Source organism: Lactuca serriola, chromosome 9 (assembly GCF_051521515.1).
Source record: "Lactuca serriola cultivar US96UC23 chromosome 9, Lser_US96UC23_V15, whole genome shotgun sequence".
NCBI classification, from domain to species: Eukaryota; Viridiplantae; Streptophyta; class Magnoliopsida; order Asterales; family Asteraceae; genus Lactuca; species Lactuca serriola.
This window is the reverse complement of record NC_136416.1, coordinates 48,616,068-48,634,485: the sequence shown is the minus strand read 5'-3', so window position 1 is coordinate 48,634,485 and position 18,418 is coordinate 48,616,068. Positions and strand designations below refer to the sequence as shown.

The 18,418-nt window shown below is 37.8% G+C and overlaps 2 protein-coding genes across 4 annotated transcripts; one reads left to right on the top strand and one right to left on the bottom strand.

Annotated features, from left to right (window-relative positions):
• The first annotated feature begins 7,980 nt into the window (after positions 1-7,980).
• Positions 7,981-9,393, top strand: LOC145076563 (membrane-anchored ubiquitin-fold protein 3-like). The gene is made up of 3 exons (XM_079022393.1): positions 7,981-8,589; positions 8,751-8,921; positions 9,149-9,393. The coding sequence occupies exons 1-3, from the start codon at positions 8,460-8,462 to the stop codon at positions 9,199-9,201; spliced, it is 354 nt and encodes a 117-aa protein (XP_078878519.1). The 5' UTR covers positions 7,981-8,459; the 3' UTR covers positions 9,202-9,393.
• Positions 9,394-9,940: 547 nt separating this feature from the next.
• LOC145076639 (sporulation-specific protein) lies at positions 9,941-17,728 on the bottom strand. Of its 3 annotated transcripts, XM_079022451.1 has the most exons (12): positions 17,510-17,728; positions 17,060-17,121; positions 16,420-16,522; positions 16,139-16,339; positions 15,923-16,045; positions 15,751-15,788; positions 15,560-15,665; positions 11,106-15,449; positions 10,894-11,022; positions 10,721-10,816; positions 10,496-10,638; positions 9,941-10,420 (listed from the first exon to the last, which is right to left on the bottom strand). In XM_079022451.1, the coding sequence occupies exons 3-12, from the start codon at positions 16,495-16,497 to the stop codon at positions 10,126-10,128; spliced, it is 5,553 nt and encodes a 1,850-aa protein (XP_078878577.1). In that variant the 5' UTR covers positions 16,498-16,522; positions 17,060-17,121; positions 17,510-17,728; the 3' UTR covers positions 9,941-10,125. The 3 variants fall into 3 exon arrangements, with proteins under 3 accessions (XP_078878577.1, XP_078878578.1, XP_078878576.1); XM_079022452.1 differs by lacking the exon at positions 17,060-17,121; XM_079022450.1 differs by lacking the exon at positions 17,510-17,728 and having other exon boundaries at positions 17,060-17,481.
• Positions 17,729-18,418: the final 690 nt, after the last annotated feature.

The following is an 18,418-nucleotide window of genomic DNA, read 5'->3' as shown; positions in this document are numbered from 1 at the left end:
AGCGGAGCCCCCAAGGGCTCAGGGTCGTGCTTTTCAGCTTACCGCAAAAGAGGTCAGGGCAGTACCGGATGCAGTTGCGGGTATGTATCTTTCTTGAGGTCTTGTTATCTTATGATTATTGTGGAGTATTGTATATCTGCTAGTCTTGTTGTGTGATTTCTGGTATTGTATTCATTGTTCCTTGCGGGTTATGGTATGGTTAAGGGTTTGGTGTTGGGAATTTCATTGGTTATCGTTCATCAGGGTTATTAGTGGGAATTTGGCTTTTAGCCCGAATGTCGGGTATCATCTGCAGTCTGAGGAGTGGTTGCTGAAGGTCGGGCTTCTTTCGAGCCGAGATGTTTTGCGTTGATATGTGATTTTGTGGAGGTTGCTCATTCTAGTGGGAATCAGTTCGCGTGTACGAGTTTGTGTTGTGCAGGGTTGTTGAGAGAGGTCGGTGATGGCGGTCGGTGGTTGATAGTCAGTGCTCTAAGTGGGGGGAGAATTGGAGAATTCTCCAGAAGATCGATAAGCATGAGAGGTTGTTTAGCTGTTTGGATTCAACAGTGGTTCTGTCAGCCGAGCGTAGGATGGTTTGATGCAAGTGTCAGTCAGTCGGGGCAGGATGCAGACCGAGGGTGATTGATTGTGGAAGGCCTGGGATCGGGCTGGGGTTGAGTATGTAAGATGGAAATAGAGTTAGGAACCCATAGAGGGCTACAACGGTATGCATGGGAGAGTTTCCCGGAGGGATAACTCGGAATGATGAATGTTGGTTGAGCGGTCCGGATAGACTGAAGGCCGATGGGTGTACCAGTCAGGCTGAAGGCTCGGAGAACGGTCCAGACAGGTTGAAGGCCCTGGAGGGCGGTCCAGACCTGTTGAAGGTTCCGAGAGTGGTCCAGATGGGATGAAGGCCTGGAAAGGCGGTCCAGTCATGCTGAAGACTCTGCTTGTGTTGAGAGATTGGTATATGGATATGGATTGAGTATGTCGCGACATGTTAGCGTGAGAAGGTTTGGCCCCGGGTATTGATCATGGTAAGTGGAAGGTAGAGCATGGACTTGAGAGTCCTTGCGAGTGGATCCAGAGCATGTGTGGTGCATGGAATAGCGGTTATGCTATAAGAGGATAGTGTAGTATTGGGTGAACACCGTGGCACTTGTCATAGTGACAAGGCGGCCAGGTGGATTTCCTTGGTAAGGAAAAGGAAAGAAATGTGGCTCCAAGAGGGAGTGTAAGATTGCGGAAGTGGAAGCAGTAGTGCAGAGTTATGATTGGGGTGTTCCAATCATGCTTGATGAGTAGTGTGTCTGCGACTGTGGTACGGGATCACATCCGGGTTGGATGTTTGCTGAGGTTATGAGAGGAATTTCTGAGGGTAGAGCCAAATGCTCGGAAGGGATGCGGGGATGGAGTCTTGGATTCCAGCTTGATTTTGATCAAGGATTTGTGTATGTAGTGGTAATTCATCCTGGGGGATGTTTGGAGGTGTCGTCAGTGCATCGGGTTTTCCCAACCCGAGGATGTTAGAACCAATCCAGCAAGGGTATGAGATTTCGGAGGAGAACTCATGGGAGTTGCTCTAAGACTGCAGGATGTGTCCTTCTGTCAACCTGGAGTGGAAGGAGTTGGACTCAGATCGGGATTCCGGTGGTTCATGGTTATTTCTAACTCGTTGAGTCGCATGATCGTTGTGATTTGGAGCGGGTGAAGTATCATGGAATGATACACAGTTGATAAGTTGGTAAGTGTGGTTGTCAGAGGGCGAGGCCAGCGGCCAGCTTGAAGCGGTGGTCAGAACACCGCGGGAAGGAAATTTGGGTTGGGGTTCGGTGGTTGTGTATTGAGCCAGGTGGTGCATTGTGAGAATAATTCTGGAGTCGTGTTGCCACAGGCTTCGAGGACGAAGCCTAATTTAAGTGGGGGAGAATTGTAACATCCCGGAATATCAAGAGTAGAGTTGAAGGGCTAAAAGTGTATTTGGGAAAGGGCAACTCGGCGAGTCCACGAGTGGACTCGGCGAGTAGGGTCGCGACTCTGGTCGCGTGTCAAGTGGCCAACTCGGCGAGTCAGCGGCTGGACTCGGCGAGTTGCTGCTGGGTGGAGAAAACCCTAATTTCGGAGGATGAGCCCTATATAAAGGACATTATACCCTCTCCCCAGCCTCTTTACCCTCCCTTAAAGTCCAGAAAACCCTAAGGCACGATTGTGAGGGATTTGAGTGCATTTGAACCTTGGAGAAGAGATTTTGGAGGAGATCTTGGAGAGTTAGGAGGCTTAGAGCAAGGGGCTTTGCTAAGATTTGGATTTCTTTGCTGTTGGGGCTTCCTTTTGAGGTATTATCTCGTTTATTGGGCTGCTATTCATCTAGATTCATCATTTTTGGAATGTGTGGGAAGTTTAGCTTGTGGTATTTCGAGTTTGAAGGTTAGATCTGAGGTTGCTACCTCAGATCTGGAATGGAGAAGGTCTAGAGTGCATTAAATTCCCTGTTCTTGAGTGTTTGGTGAAGTCATCTTGTCCCAAACCCTAACCCTAGAGTGTAAAATGACTAGATCTCTTTGGATTCATGTAAATTTTGCCACTTTACGTGATGGATGGGTTGTAGAAGGGTAGATCTACGTTTTGGATCAATTGCATGGCCTGGAAGGCATCTGTATGGGATGAGATCTAGAGGCACTCGGCGAGTCACAAAGGTGTACTCGGCGAGTTGCTTGAAGATGGACTCGAACTCGGCGAGTTGGAAGAACAACTCGGCAAGTAGATTGAAGATAGCCTTGGACTCGGCGAGTCTGTTCTTGGACTCGGCGAGTCTGGTCGGGAGGTCCTAACCTTTCTTCTGGTTGAGCTGTGAATCGGTGAGTCAAGGGATAACTCGGTGAGTCGAGTGTGAAAGGACTCAGAGTTGCTGGACTCGGCGAGTCTCGGGGTGACTCGGCGAGTTGAGTCGCGGATTGGGGAAGTTCTGTGTATGGGGACTCGGCGAGTCCTCGAATTGACTCGGCGAGTAGAGTCAGTCAGGGGTTGACTTTGACTTTGACTTTGACCAAGGGTGGTCCAGTTGATTTCCAGGGGCATTTTGGTAATTGTTGGATATTGTTTTGAGTTCAGTGTTTTGGTGGTTGGCCAGTGGTGGAGATCGTATCAATGGTCGGAGCAGCTCGGGTTTATCTATTCAGTCGGCAGTTGCGAGGTGAGTTATCCTCACTATATCGACAGGGTCTACGGCACCAAGGCCGGCCTTTTTATCGGATTGTGAACCGGGTATCGTTGTTATGTTTTGTTTGTTGTGTTGCGTCTTGGTAGTTAGGATGGTATATGTTAGAGACCTGGTTAAGGTCGGTATCCTGGTATATAGGATGATGCTATGCTAGTGACCGGTTAGGTCGGTATCCTGCTTAGGATGATGTTATGATATGTGATCTATTAGATCGGTTTGATTGGATGTTATATGTTATATGATTGAATTTTTATGTGCACATGGTTGTTGGACTGGGGTTAGGCTGAGGCGGGACCTGCTTTGTGCTGTAGGCCAACATACCCAAGGTGGACCGGTTATCCCGAAGGCCCAGCGAGCGGTCCGGATAGGCTGTAGGCCCCGAGAGGGTGGACCAGACGTGCCGAGGCTCGGAAGGTGGACCAGGCCGACTGAAGGCCCGGTGCGGGCGGACCAGTCATACTGTAGACTCAGAGAGTGGACCAGGTGGATTGAAGGCCTGGTGCGGGCGGACCAATCACACTATAGACTCGATGTATGTGGCTAGACTCGGAGGGTGGACCAGGTGGACTGTTGGCCGGTGCGGCGGACCAGTCACACAGTAGACCCGAAGTGCATGGCTGTTTTGTGTTCTATTATGATATGGCATGTTATGCATGTATGGTATATGTGGTTGGTATTTTAGGGATATCTCACTAAGCTTTCGGGCTTACATTTGTGGTTTAATGTTTTTCAGGTTCTTTAGGAGACCGTGGCAAGGCAAAGGCTTGATCGTACTGCTCCTCATGATTTTGTTTCGTGATGTGATTCTAGGAATACTCTGAAATAATTGTATTGAAAACCTTTTTGTAATAATTTTATGAAATCGGGTTGTTTTTGAAAAGTTTAAATTGGTTGAAATTTTATGGTCGTTACAATGCATGTCCAATGCATGTCTTGAACACAAACTGGGTCAAAAAGGGAAAATATGACCTAAACTTCATGCATGGCATCAATACTTGGCTAAAGACTATATCCAGCCCACTATAAGGTCACCTTGACCTGGAAATTTTATAAAGTTGCAACCTTAATGAAATCCATCCATAGCAACATCCAAGAATAAGGAGAAAAAGGGACAAAACTCAAGATCTAGCTACATAGAGGAATAAAAATCGGATCTTGGACACTTACAAAGGTCCAGAAGAGTGCCAAACTGAAGATGAGAGCTTTTCTTGCTAGATCCTTGCTTCCTTCTTCCAACTTCCTCTTCTTTAGCTCCAAAAGTATCACACTAGCTCACAAAATGAGAGGGAAGGGTGATTAGGGTTCATAAGGGCCGATATGAGGGTTTGGAGGTTGATAAAAGATCAGCCTTAAGGACTTAAGGAGATTATATAGGATGAAAAACCCTAAAATTTAGGATTTCCCACTCATCCATCAACACGTCGAGTTCTCTTCACTAACTCGATGAGTTGGTCCATAAAAATGTGCAGCCCAAAAGCCCTTCAACACTCCGAGTTGAGGCTATCAACTTGTCGAGTTCCAAAGAAAAGCTTGCTTTAAAAGAATAAATCTTATACCTAGAAATTGGGATGTTACATCGTCCATCTTGATTCCTTCCCTGAGATGACATAACCCAAGAAAGTAACTTCATGAACCAAAAAATGACATTTCTTTCCATTGGCATACAACCTTTTCTCATTTAAAATTGTGAAAACTTGACAATGATGTGAGAGATGCCCTTCAACAGTTTTGCTAAAAATCAAAATATCATCAAAGTATAATACTAAAATTTGCCCAATAAATGACTTAAAAACCTGGTTCATGAGGCGCATAAATGTGTTTGGGGCATTAGATAGTCCAAATGGCATAACCATCCACTCATATAACCCATCACGAGTCTTGAAGGTCATCTTCTACTCGTCACCCGACTTCATTATAATATGGCGGTATCCACTTCTCAAATGGATCTTTGATAACACATTTACGCCATGCAATTGGTATAATAGATCATTCAATCGAGGAATAGGAAAACGATATTTGATTGTTATCTTGTTGACAGGTCGACAATCAATACACATACAAAATGTCCCACCATGCTTTGGAACTAACAAAGAGGGAATAACACATGAACTCATGTTTTCCTAAATCAAACCCTTCTCTAATAATTCTGAAACTTGTTGTTGAAGTTCTTCATACTATTTCGGGTTCATCCGATAGGATGCCTTGTTCGGAATGGAAGACCCCGGGACGAACTCAATACAATGTTAGATATCTCTCATTAATGGTAATCCATGTGGGGTCTCTTTAGGCAAGATATCCATAAATTCTTCGACCAAAGTTTGGACTGCAGCTGGAATTTGTACACCCAATTCGTTCTCTTCTGCCACACCAAAGCAAACATAAAAGAACTACTCTTTGCTACTGCCTCAAAATCAGTGCGTTTCATAAACAGTGTTGTCTCTTTTTCTTGAACCCCGCATGTATCCATTGGGACCAACGAGATGTCCACCCCCATCTTTATGAAAACTATAGGTATTTTGAAACCCATCATGTTTTGTACACCTGTCAAACTACCATGATCTCCCTAACAGAATGTGGCACGAATCCATAGAAATGACTTCACCCCACACATCATCTGAATATCTTTTACCAATGGAAAACTGTACCAAAAAACGCTTACTAACCTTAACAAAATTGCCTTTTTTTAGCCAAGTAAATTGGTAGGGTTCTGGGCGATCTTCCTCCGTCTTCCCGAGTTTCTGCACCATGTGGATTGAAACCATATTCTCACAACTTCCATTATCAATGAGCTACACACCTTGCCTTTGGCAGTACACTTGGTGCGAAAGATATTGTTCCTTAACCACGAATCATCATCAATGGACTGGGAAACAGCAACATTCATAACTTGTTGGATCACCAACGATTCTCCATGATCATGTTCGATTACTTCGAATTCCTCATAGGCAACCTCATCCCCGTCAGTATCGTATTTTGGAACTAGCTCCTCTTCGGTCAAAGTCACCAACTGATGGTTCGGACAGTCGTGAGCAATATGGCCTATGCCTTGACATTTGTGACATCGTGGGGGTCAGTTATTGGTATTGCTTGGGAGGCTGGGACATTAGGCGTAAGGGCAGGGGCTTTTGGGACATGAGCAACCTTAGGACCAGTGGGGGTCGTGGTCTTATTTACAAGGACAAATCAACTGCTCGTTGTGCAAGCCTTACTCTTAAGTTGTTTCTCCACTTTTAAGGCATGTTGGCACACATCTAAATATGTCCAACAAGGTTGGAGACTCACCACATCTGAGATCTCGGGTTTCAACACCCCTAAAATCGAGCAATAACTTGTTTTTCTTCTACTACATCACACCGCATCCGAAGCCAATCAAACGCATGGATGACTTCCTATACCGATATGGTTTTCTGGGACATATTATGGTACTCTAAGAAATCTTCTTGCCGGTGATTTTAAGGCAAAAAGTTGTTCTTCATTAACTTCTTCATCTTTTCCCATGTGACAACCTTTGCTTTTTCCTGCAAGTTTCCATTGTTTCTTCACGTGATCTCGCCAAAGAGAGGTGTGTTTCCTCAATCAGATAGCCACCACTTTCACCTTCAAGGGACCCAAGATGTCTCGCATATCAAACACCCGCTCAACGGTGCTTAACGATTCAATGAACTCATCAGGATGAGCATGTCCCGTGAATTTGGGAATCTCAACCTTCACACCAATGGTATCTTCCTTCGCGACGATCTCGTTTTGGCCCGACAAAAAGATTAACCACCTCTTCACCGTCGCCCTAGACGCTAGAATCCGATTCAGTCTCTTCATTCGGCGAGTCGTGATGCAACAACTCGAGTTCTTGGATCCGTCGTTGCAAGCATTCAATATCTATGTCACGTGGATCTCGTGAATTCGCTTCGGCATTCCGTGGAACAGGTCCACCACCGCGACGACCATGAGCTCCTCCACGACCACAAACCATCTGTCCAGCCATTCGTTCATTTACTTTGATACCAAATGATGCTCAGACGATCAGATTGAATTGAATGGCAAATTCCAAATAACATGAACACAAAGAACAAAGATAATTCCAAAGTTGGATTCTTTATTAATTATTAAATCGAAAAAAGTCCCCAAAATAATGAAAAGCGAGATCCTTATAATGAGGATAAGATGAGAATAAGTTCTTAACCCTAAAAGATCATAATTGGTTATGAAAAAATCCCCAATCATTATCTAAATCAAAACTTAAAATAAAAAATAAAAAAAACAAAAAAAAAATACGTTTTGAGACCCTAACAATCCCGAATTGCCGAAAAACGCCACATGTAATGGCGAAGCGATGAGGTTTTTTTTAATCGGCCGTTTTACATATCGTGTACGAATTTCGTCCAATTCCAAGTTGTTGAATCATTTCAACAGATTTGATTTCGATATCATGATACTTCCATTCCTACTAAGGCTAACATCTATCAAATCAGCACTTGTAATGCGAGCATGAGTTCACTTTTAATTCGGATGTAAGAAAAAGCAACCAAGCAATCTATTAACTCAAATTGTGGTTAGGTTTCTCAATTTCCATATTAATGCTCTATATGATAAAATGATAATGGTGTTTTTTTTAGCCAACACTTTAGCAAATTGAGTTGAAGTGTCAATTGCAAGATCGATGATGACATCGGACATTAATTTCTTGGTCAATTTCCATTGAAAAGTACAATTTAAATCACAGTTTTTTTCCTTCTGTAAGAAGGAGAGAGGTTGGATTATTTTTCTTACTTTATTCACTTTCTTTCTACAGCAAGAAACTTTCTTATTCTCTCTATATCATTCCCTTAAATCAATTCTTTCTCTCTCTATCTCATATTCCCAATTCCAAACCTTTGTTCTTGTTTGATTCCTTATCTTTTGCCCTTTCGCTGTTTTCGCAGGTTAAAGCTATTCAAACTGACACAAAATGGAATCCAAATGATTAATTTTTAGCACAAAACCTTGTGATTTAGTAGGGTTTATGCTTTACCCTTCTTAAAGTTTCATCTTTTCTATATTTTCTTGAAATTCGATTGCTTAATTTTCTCTTTCTTTGTCGTTCTTGAGTCAAATCTGTTGAACTGACAAAAACCCTTTGACAAAATGATTGGTTTTTAGTGGAAATCTTGTCAGATTCAATCTGGATTGTTGTCTTGATATATTAGGGTTCACACAATACCCTTTGAAAAAGCTTCATCTTTTTCAAATTTTCTTGAAAATCTAAAGTAAAGTTTTAATGGCTGCTGAAGAACTGATTGAAGTCAAGTTCAGGTTACCTGATGGCAGTGATATTCCACCGAGCAAATACAATTCTACAACCACTGTCGCATATCTCAAAGAGAAAATCATTTCACAATGGCCTAAAGGTAATTTCCCTTCATCATCTCTATTACTTTACTTGCTTTCAAGATCTTGTGAAATTGATGGGTTGTTCTATGGGGATTTCTGAGTTGATTACTTAATTTTAGTCTCTCTTTAATTGTTTCACATTCTTCGATTGTTTACTGTCTTTTTAAAACTTCGACAGAAATTGGAAATGGGCCAAAAACAGTAAACGATATGAAGCTGATAAACGCAGGAAAGATTCTGGAGAACAACAAAACGCTTGCTGAATCTCGATCTCCTGTAGGTGAAGTTCCCGGAGGTGTCATCACTATGCATGTTGTTGTTCGTCCTCCATTGTCAGACAAAAACAGCGGTAATTTGATCTTATATCAAAGGGCAATCATGTCATTTCACTTGTTAACGCCATTGATAACCTCCTGTGTGCAGTGGGAGTTTGAACAGGATTCAAATTCTAAACTTTTGAAGAATTTATATCAAATTTGTAGTTTAAAAGTTAATCGGTTTGACTATCGAAAGTCAAACTTCTACTATGGTTATGGAACAAGATTTCTGAAATGTTTTTTGTGATTTTTGTAACAGAAAAGTCGCAAAATGCCCCTGAAAAGAGCAGTTGTTCATGCACAATCCTGTGATCAAGGTAGCAATTTGATCAAGTTTATGCCTTTGATAGATGTTCTTTTTCGCACATTTCAAGATTCAAGATGAAAGCAGATGTGGGTGTATGTTACATATATAGAGAGAGAAGCCTTTTAGATCAATTAGAAGAATGTTAAAAGAAATTGTTGTCATATCTTATGAAATTAAAAGCCTATGGCTTTCATGGATGCCTCAGTTTTCCAATAATTTTTGAATGATTGTGTCAATCGAAAAGGGTCCAACATCAAATCCTATCTTTTACATCTTTTTGCTCTAATCAAACACCGATTATTACACCATTACAACACATTTTGATGTTATAATATTCATTTACACCTTTTTGGTGTTAAACTTTCCTATTTACAAATATGGTTTTTCAAGTTTGAGTTTATATATTTCTAATTAATTTAATTTTACAATTGTATTTTAAACATAACAATTGGTACTTGTAATAATGTATTTTAATTGGTGATGATTGTTTAATAATGTAAATTGTAAAATTTCCATAACCAAAAGTAGATGTTGACAATTTTGTAAAAAGCCTAGTATAAGTACTTTTAAAAATCCATATACGTTTTGGGAAAAAATGTACTTACAATATTATCATTTTTTTTGGTATAAAAATAGTATAATGTCTTGTAAATAGAATCATTGTTTGCATCATATATTCCACCAATTTTGTCCAATGTAACAAACAAACTCAAATTGCATTTGAGAAAAAAACATAACATTACATAATAAAAGAATAAACTTTACTATACATATAAAAACTATGAATTACAACATGGAGATTACAGTCAAAAAAAGGGCATATTCTGAATGTTATAAATAAAACCCATTAACAACCATTGAAAAATTTATACTATTTACACCATCATCATAATCAAGAACTCCAAGATTCATTGATTGTTATTCACAATTCACAGAAGTGCATCATTTTCACTAATTTTTCGATCTTCCATTGATGAACGATTGGATCGAAGCAAATTCCTTGAGGATCTGACATTCTTGAGTGTCATCATCAGCTTCTGTCTCTCCCCTTCCACCTCAGCAAGCTGTAAACTTAACTCTGAATATCTTTCATGCATTTCCTTTAATTCACTTTCAACATTCACATACTTCCCTTTAATTTCCAACATATCTTTAATCAATTCATTTATATCCCGAAAACTCTTCAACACTGCCTCCTCATCACTATGTTGTTTAAGAAAAGAACTGTCGCACCATAAAATACCCATGTTAGTTTTTAGTCAAAAACTTTGACTTTTTGACTTTGACTTTGACTTTTACCTTTGGAATTGGATGCTTGATTTCTTCTTTGTTCTAAGTGCTTCTGCAAGCTCGATTTCTAAAGCAAGCACCCGTTGTAATGCATTCCCATTTCCCGGGAAATCGATAAAATTAGGGTATATGCTTCCTAATTCTTCATTGGCCTTCAATAATAAAATAATCATAAGAAAAGGAAAAAGATTTCTTTTTTTTTTACGTTTTAATGGTAAATTCAAAAATGGATACCTTTTGTAGTTGTGAAAGTTCCTTTTGTAAATCTTGAAATCCCGGATCATAATTAGTCAATGGAAGAATCGAATTATCGTTCTTCATTTTTTCCAACTGAAAAATATATATATAGACAAAATGTAAGAAGACTTATATAATGAATTAATAATCAAGAGTTTAATAAAATATACCTCTTCATCTAGTTGTTCCATGCAAGATCTTAAATGTTGAGCTCTGAATTGATCATTAACAACCATTAATTGCTTTGAATCATTTGACAATGAATTCTCTTCATCTTCATCTTCACCATGAATGCTTCTCTGTTCGATTAAATATTCAATAAATAAAACTAAATTTAACAAAATAAAGTTTTTTTGAGTTTTATTTATTAAACTTTTTTTACCTGTTTGGATTCACCATTTACCCCCGTATGACCATTTTCGTCTTTTTGGGAAATCTGCTCTTTGATCAAAGAAACTTCAGCTGAAATTCTAGACTTTTCCTCTTCACTTTCTTGTAATAAAGCAACAAGCTTTTCTTTTTCTTCTTTGCAACATTCAAGGCTCAAGATAGCACATTCAAGTTCAGCTTGAATCCGATCATGATCAGGTTTATCAGAAATTACCGATTCGACCTCAGCTTCCAATTCTTCGATTCTTTTCAACTGTAAAGCTTCAGACTTCTTCCTGCTCTCAATTTCATCAAGGGCATCTTGTAATTTAAACAACATTTCTTCACCATGCCTTTTGGAAACAGAAAGTTGTTGCTTTAATTCTTGAAGTTTTGCTTGATGTTGTTCTTTTATAAATGCCATTCTTAATGATTCTGTAGGCCCTTCAGGTTCTTTTTTCTCACTTTTTTCTTTCATCTCCTTTAAATATACAGACAAATTCTTGAATTCTTCTGTTTTCAGAATCTGTTCAGAAAGCTTGTGTGTAAGTTCATTACATTTATTCTGAATCATGATCAATTCATCATTCTGTTCATCCAACTTTGCTTTCAAAACCATTAACACAATCTCAGATTCTTCTCTCATAAAGAACACATCATCTGTAGACTCCACCACCTTCTTATTTTCCAAAAATATAATCTTTTTCTTAATGGCATCTAACTCTGATCTGAGGGATTCATTTTCTTCAACATAAAAAGCCTCACTTTCAACAATTTGATCCAATCTTTCTTTTGCATCAAGAAGCTCTGTTTCAAGCTCATGCTTCACTTCCATCAAACTAGCCTCGAGCATTTTCACCTTTATGTTATTTGATTTTGAAATTTCTTCATTGTGAGCAATAGATTCCTGCAACTCTAATCTACAAGATTCAAGTTTAGTTGCTAGATTTTTTGTCTCTTTAATGTAATGAGCTTCACTTTCCATACTATTGCTGAATCTTGCCTCTGTATCTTGAAGTTTCATTTGAAGTTCATGAATCTGTCCAATCTCTGACTCAGATTTGACCAACATGTCTTTCAATTGACTTATCTCAAGAGCATGATCCTTATTGGCTTCTGAAATTTTAGCATTTTGAGCAATAGAAGCCTCTAATTCCAATCGAACAGATTCTAGGGTTCTTGACAATTTCTCATTTTCTTTGATATAATGAGCTTCCTTTTCCAAACAATTGTTCAATCTTGCCTCTGTATCATGAAGTTTCATTTGAAGTTCCCCGATTTCCACCTCAGATTTGACCAAATTATCTTTCAGTTGACTTATCTCAAGAACATGATCCTTATTAGCTTCTGAAACTTCTGCATTTTGAAGAATTGAAGCCTCCAATTTCAATCTACAAGATTCAAGATCTTTTTCCAAATTGTTGTTCTCTTTGATGTAACGAGCTTCATTTTCCAAACATTCATTCAATCTTGCTTCTGTATCATGAAGCTTGATTTGAAGTTCACGATTCTGTTCGATTTCAACCTCAGATTTGACTAGAATACCCTTCAGTTGACCTATCTCAAGAGCATACTTGTTATTGGCTTCTGAGATTTCAGCATTGTGAGCAATTGAATCCTTCAACTCCAAATGAAGAGATTCAAGAGTTGTTGACAACTTCTCGTTTTCTGTGATACAACAAGCTTCACTTTCAACAACTTCATCCAATCTTGCTTCCATTTCATGAAGCTTCACTTGAAGTTGTTTCAATTGCTCATTATTTACCTCCATTAGACTCATCTCAAGCATTCTTTTTGATTCTGAAATTTCATTATTGTTAGCAATAGAAGCCTTAAGTTCCAATCTAAGAGACTTAAGGGTTCTTGACAACAACTCATTTTCTTCAACATGTTCATTCAATCTTGCTTCTGCATCATGAAGTTTCACTTGAAGTTCCTTCAATTGCTCAACCTCTTTCTCAAGAATTCCAACTTTACCCTTCCATTCTTTGATTGAATTGTTTGATTCCAATCTAAGAGATTCAATTGTTGTCAACAACTTTTCGTTTTCTTTGATATATCGAGCTTCACTTGTGATCAAATCATTCAACTTTGCCTCTTCTTCAAGATTCTTTTTGACAAGCTCCTCGATCTTACTTTCATATTGAGATTTAACAAAAGTAAGTTTTAGATCTTCACATATCATGCTTTTATGCATCTGAGTTTCATGTTGTTCAAGAAGTTGAACAACTCTTGAGTTTTCTGATTCTTGATCTGATGAAAGTTTCCTAACATGGTCAACCTCTGATCTTTGACTTTCAAGTTCTAAAGTCAGACATGAAACAATACCCTCTAGTTTCCCTTTTATGTCCTTTTCAACCCCCAATTCATCATTCACAAATCTCAAGCTTTCTTTCATCCTATTAATCTCCAAAACAAAATCTTGATTTTCTTGCTTCAACTCAGAAACAGTCAACTTACTCTTTTCAAATTCTTGAATTATTGCTTCCAATCCTTTGACTTGGTCAACAAAGTTTCTATCTTCTGATGACATTCTTTCCACCTCAAGTTCCAAAGACAAGAGATACTTTAAAATCAATTCACTGTTCTCCAAATGTCTTTCACCTGATTCCAAACTGTTTTTCAATTTGTTTGAAACCGATTCCAGTTGGAATTGAACCTTTTCCAAAGATTCATTCGGGTTGCCTAATTTCATCACCATTTCATGCAAACCATTCTTGAATCTCCTCTTCACATCATCAACTTCTGATCTTGCCATATCTTTTTCCTTCTCAAGATTACAAATTTGAGATCTGAAAGCTTCTAATTCTTCCTTCACGGATGACAAATCTTTTTGAAGTTTCTGATTATCAAAAACTTGTACTTTTAAAAGACTTTCAACCTCAAGTTTTTCAGCAGAAACAACTTCATGTTTGCTTTTATAAACTCTATACTCCATAACCAACGCTTCACATTCAGTAATCTTTTCCATGAGCAAAAAGTTCTCCCTTGAAACATTTCCTAAATCCGTTTCCAGCATCTGATTTTGCAATTGCAAATCATTACACTTTGAAAGATAATACGCATTCTGTGCATTCACAGCATGAACATCTTCAATGGCAGTTTGCAATCTCATGAACAAAACATCTCTCGATTCATTCGAAACCTCCAACTCATGTCCCAATTCTTGTAATTTCTCTTTTGTTTTTCTAATATGACAAACTGCTTCCATTAATGTTTCCGAAAGTGCCCCTGAGTACATATCTAAGTACAAATTTGTAGAGCACATTTCACCAAGCTCTTCTTCAACTTTCTTGTATATATTTTCTTGCAAGCTTAAAGATTTTTTCAGGTCACCGGAAAGCACATCACCACCACCTGAAAGATTCTTACTCCGGTGATCATCATCAACTAAATCTTCATGCCCTTGAGATGAATCTGAGAAAGCTTCTTTAATCACAGTCTGATTGGTTTCAAACATGGACAAAACTTGAAAAGACAACATGTCAAGATCTTTTTGGAGTTGACTCACTGCAATTGAGTAATTCAATCGAGCCCTTTTCAGAGCTGATTCTGAAGTTGTAGCTCTTTTTTGTAACTCCTTATTAATGGAACTCAATTCACGTCTTTCTTCATCGAATCTCAACATCTGATCGTTGATCGAGTAAGCACATGTTGAGTGTTCGTTTTTTAGGCTTTGAAACTCTCCAAGAATCTTTTTTTGGTTTTCTTCAAGATCTTGCACAAGTGCTTCATAATAACACTCCATTTGTTCCATCTTTCTAACAAGACTTTCACTTTCAGCTTTTGCTATCTTCAACTCGTTTAAAAGTTCCAAATTTTGCCCTTCTGTTGTTGAGTCAATCCTTTCTGTAGACCCCGGTTCTTGAAGGGGTAGAATTGGTATTTTCTCTAATTTCATTTCTTTCAACTGTTGTAGATCGTTTTTGAACCTTGAACATTCTGATTTAAGATCTGTAACCTCTTTCATTAATTCTTGACTTGAAGCAACTTCAATAGCTAGTTCTTGTTGCAAATTTTGTGTTTCTTTACACATTTCATTTGCATGATTCTGTAAAGTGTTTACTTCCATTTTGAGTTCAGAAATCGAGGACTCAGCAACCTCCAAGCTTCCTCTGAGCCTTTGATTCTCTTCATAAGCAATTGCCAATTCATCAGATCCGTTTCTTTTTTCTGACTTAGTAACCCTGTTCTTGATGCTATCAACTTCATGAGTGATTGATGGATCATACTTGTAGTTTTCTGATGTGTTTGATGAGTCATCACATGTAACTTGAGAATCTGAATATTCTTCATGTATTCCTGTTTCATTTACAAGGTCTTTAGAATGTGGTCTCACTTGTCTTTGTGTCTTTACCTATTTAAAGCAAAAGGAAATGATTCAGGAAACATGAAGGATTGTAGGAGTAACAACCAAGGGTAAAATTGTAAAAAGTAAAAGTATATTATGCTGATCTAAATTCTAACCTTGTTAAGTTGATCATCAAGTATCAGTGAATCTGAAGATGGTGATTTGGCAGCACTTGATTCGCTCTCTCTTTGCAGCCCTTTATCCCTTTGCTGCTCAAATTCTCTGCATTAAAGTAATAAATCATTTAATACCAATAATTAGTAATTACTAATTGGTAAAAAAATCTAATCTTTTCAAAAAGTTATACCTGAAACCAGTTTTAGCTGTTAGTAGCTGAACTGTAACCTGAAACCAAAAGATTAATGTCAATTGTGAAATGATAAACAAGATTTTATCTGAACTCTGAAGAAGTTATTGATTCAAGATTCAAGAAAGGTAAATGTGAATTCAATGGTGTATAAGAATTTAGGGTTTCTTACATGCAAAATGGTTCCAAGATCAGATCCATGAAGTGGGAGATTGATAACAGATGGTTGTGATGCATCAGCATAATCAGCAAGGTTGATTGTAGCCTCACCCAAGATGCTAGATCTTGAAGTACCCTGAAATTAATTACATGTAATATTCAACAATCAAAAATCAATTATTCTTGCAATTATACAAAAGCAAAAAAAAAAAAAAAAAAGGAAACTTACCATTCCCACAACAAGTTTGTAGAGCTTATCATCATATTGTTTGGTCTTAGAATCGATTAAAAGCCTTGTAGTTTCATAAATAGGATCTGCCCATTTGCAACTCCCATTTTTTACATTTGCTTTGCTTGTTTTTGCAATGGCTTTTCCAGTTTCAGTAGGAATAAAAGATATAAATAGCTTCTCCCATCCACTTTGTGGAATCTAAAACATAACCATTAACATTTTAAGTGAAAAGGGTCAATTATATATTGAAGAAATTGGATTAAATGAATAAAACTTACTTGTGTAGCATGAAATTGGAGCCGAAAAACAACTTTGACTTTAGCCTTATCAACTTTCCATTTGCTAACTCTTGACATTATTTGATAATCAATGTATCGATACCTACAATAACAAATAGTTATTTAGGGATTCAAGAATCAAATGGAAAACTTGTATAGACATATGCGCCTTTTTCCTCTTATAGGAATCTAGAAATTTGTGTGCTTTAGGAGTTATACTTTTCACATTAGTGGTGGTACCTTAGGAAGGGACCCATGGACCATGGTGGTTTTCAATGCCATGGAGTTATAAAACGAAAAGGTAATTAATAATAAAGGTGAAAAGATCTTAAAGATGATTAATCATGTTTTGATCCTCAAACATGTCTTAGGCTAAATTGATGTCCAAAAAGAAAAAGAAAAATGTTACAAAAAGCAGTAAGTACGTAATGTGGTAAAACCCTGATTGAGATTCGGCTTTTGAATCTACTTTCGATTAAACTCTATTCTACCATGAGAAAACAAATAATTCGTCCACTAGGTCAAGATTTGTGATGCGTAAAACCCAGATCTTTGAATAATTCGACGACTGCAGACAACCCACATTGAATTTCTTCGTGATCCGACAAAAAATGAGCTGAAAACCAGAGTGTATGCTTACCTTCTTCAAGTTGATGATGAAATCGAGTCTGATCCGGAAACCCCAAGTAGTATGAACACGAACTGAATCGAGTAAAAGGGAATAGAAAAAGAGTATTTAAAAAAATCGAAAAGGAAGAAATCAAAAATGCCCCAAAATGTGCATTCAAAGTAGAAGATATTCAAAGGGGGAAAACCCCTTTTTCATGGAACAGTTACAGGGAATGTAGAAAATGGGAAGAACAGTATGAAACCCACTTCCGTAATTTAATGAGAAATAAGTAAAAAACAAAACATCATGTCGTCTTCATGGTTTAAACATTTACATCAAATTTAGAAACCCACTTCTGGAAATTACTGAAAAGTACCAAAAATTGAAAGAAAGAGAACACTAGAGATGAAACATCACAGTCGATGTATACTTACAGAAATCAAAGAAGGTATTGATAGATAGATATGAGCATTATGTTACCTAACAATGCGGGATCTGAGATGTGGAACTTGCAATGGAAGCAAAATTAGGGAATCTGACAAAGATAGTGCGATGGGAAGCGTAAAAAACCAGTAAAATTCAAATGGGTATTTGATTTTTTGAATCAATTCGCCATCAAAATGAGGAAAAAGATGTCAAACATCACAGGCAAAGAGAGAGAAAGAGAGAGAGAGAGGGGGTTACACTGTTCAAAAGGTTGAAACTTAAAATATAAATTTATTTTTATAAAAAGTGAAAAATAAAAACAATTGGCATCCCGCCAAAGCTTGTGATTGTTCCGAATTAATTACTCAACCATGTTCTTGTGGTTTACTTGTCTTTGTGTTCATGTTTTTGTTAGATGAAATTTCTTTTTTCTTTTTTTTTTCATAACAAAAAAGATCTATTGAAGTAAAGATACCATATTTGCTCATATTTCTTGTGATCACGTGATTTAAAGAGATTTCTTTTCTTTTAGATTGCAAATCCATTTCTTTACCGGAAATCTAGACAAAAGTAACTCAATTTTAAAAATAAGGTTGCTAAAAATAAGATTTTGATAATCATCAAATTAACTTTCATAAATCAGTGGATAGAAAATATCTAATATTGTGAATTTGTAATAAATCTACCTATCTATTGATTAACGTTTGCATTGATCCCTAGTCGTACTTCTCTACCCTTCTTCGAGCCGGTCTCCCTCTCTCTTTGTTTTTCCCTAGAAAAACCATATTGCATTACCAACATAAAAGCTTATGTTCATATTGTTCTTGATCTTGATCATCTCAAATACAATGCTTGGTGTCAGGTAAACTCACTATACCGGATTTGGTTTGCTTGATCGCATCGACGCCTCATGTGATGACCCTCGTCGATTTTATTATTAAGCTTTGATCTACATGATAATTT

Coding starts and splice junctions, on each gene's coding strand:
- LOC145076563 (XM_079022393.1), top strand. CDS start 8,460: ATGGCTGCTGAAGAACTGATTGAAGTCAAGTTCAGGTTACCTGATGGC. Junction 8,590..8,750: donor CATTTCACAATGGCCTAAAG/GTAATTTCCCTT, acceptor AAACTTCGACAG/AAATTGGAAATGGGCCAAAA. Junction 8,922..9,148: donor ATTGTCAGACAAAAACAGCG/GTAATTTGATCT, acceptor TTTTTGTAACAG/AAAAGTCGCAAAATGCCCCT.
- LOC145076639 (XM_079022451.1), bottom strand. CDS start 16,497: ATGTCAAGAGTTAGCAAATGGAAAGTTGATAAGGCTAAAGTCAAAGTT. Junction 16,046..16,138: donor ACAAACTTGTTGTGGGAATG/GTAAGTTTCCTT, acceptor AATTAATTTCAG/GGTACTTCAAGATCTAGCAT. Junction 15,789..15,922: donor ATCTTGGAACCATTTTGCAT/GTAAGAAACCCT, acceptor TTTTGGTTTCAG/GTTACAGTTCAGCTACTAAC.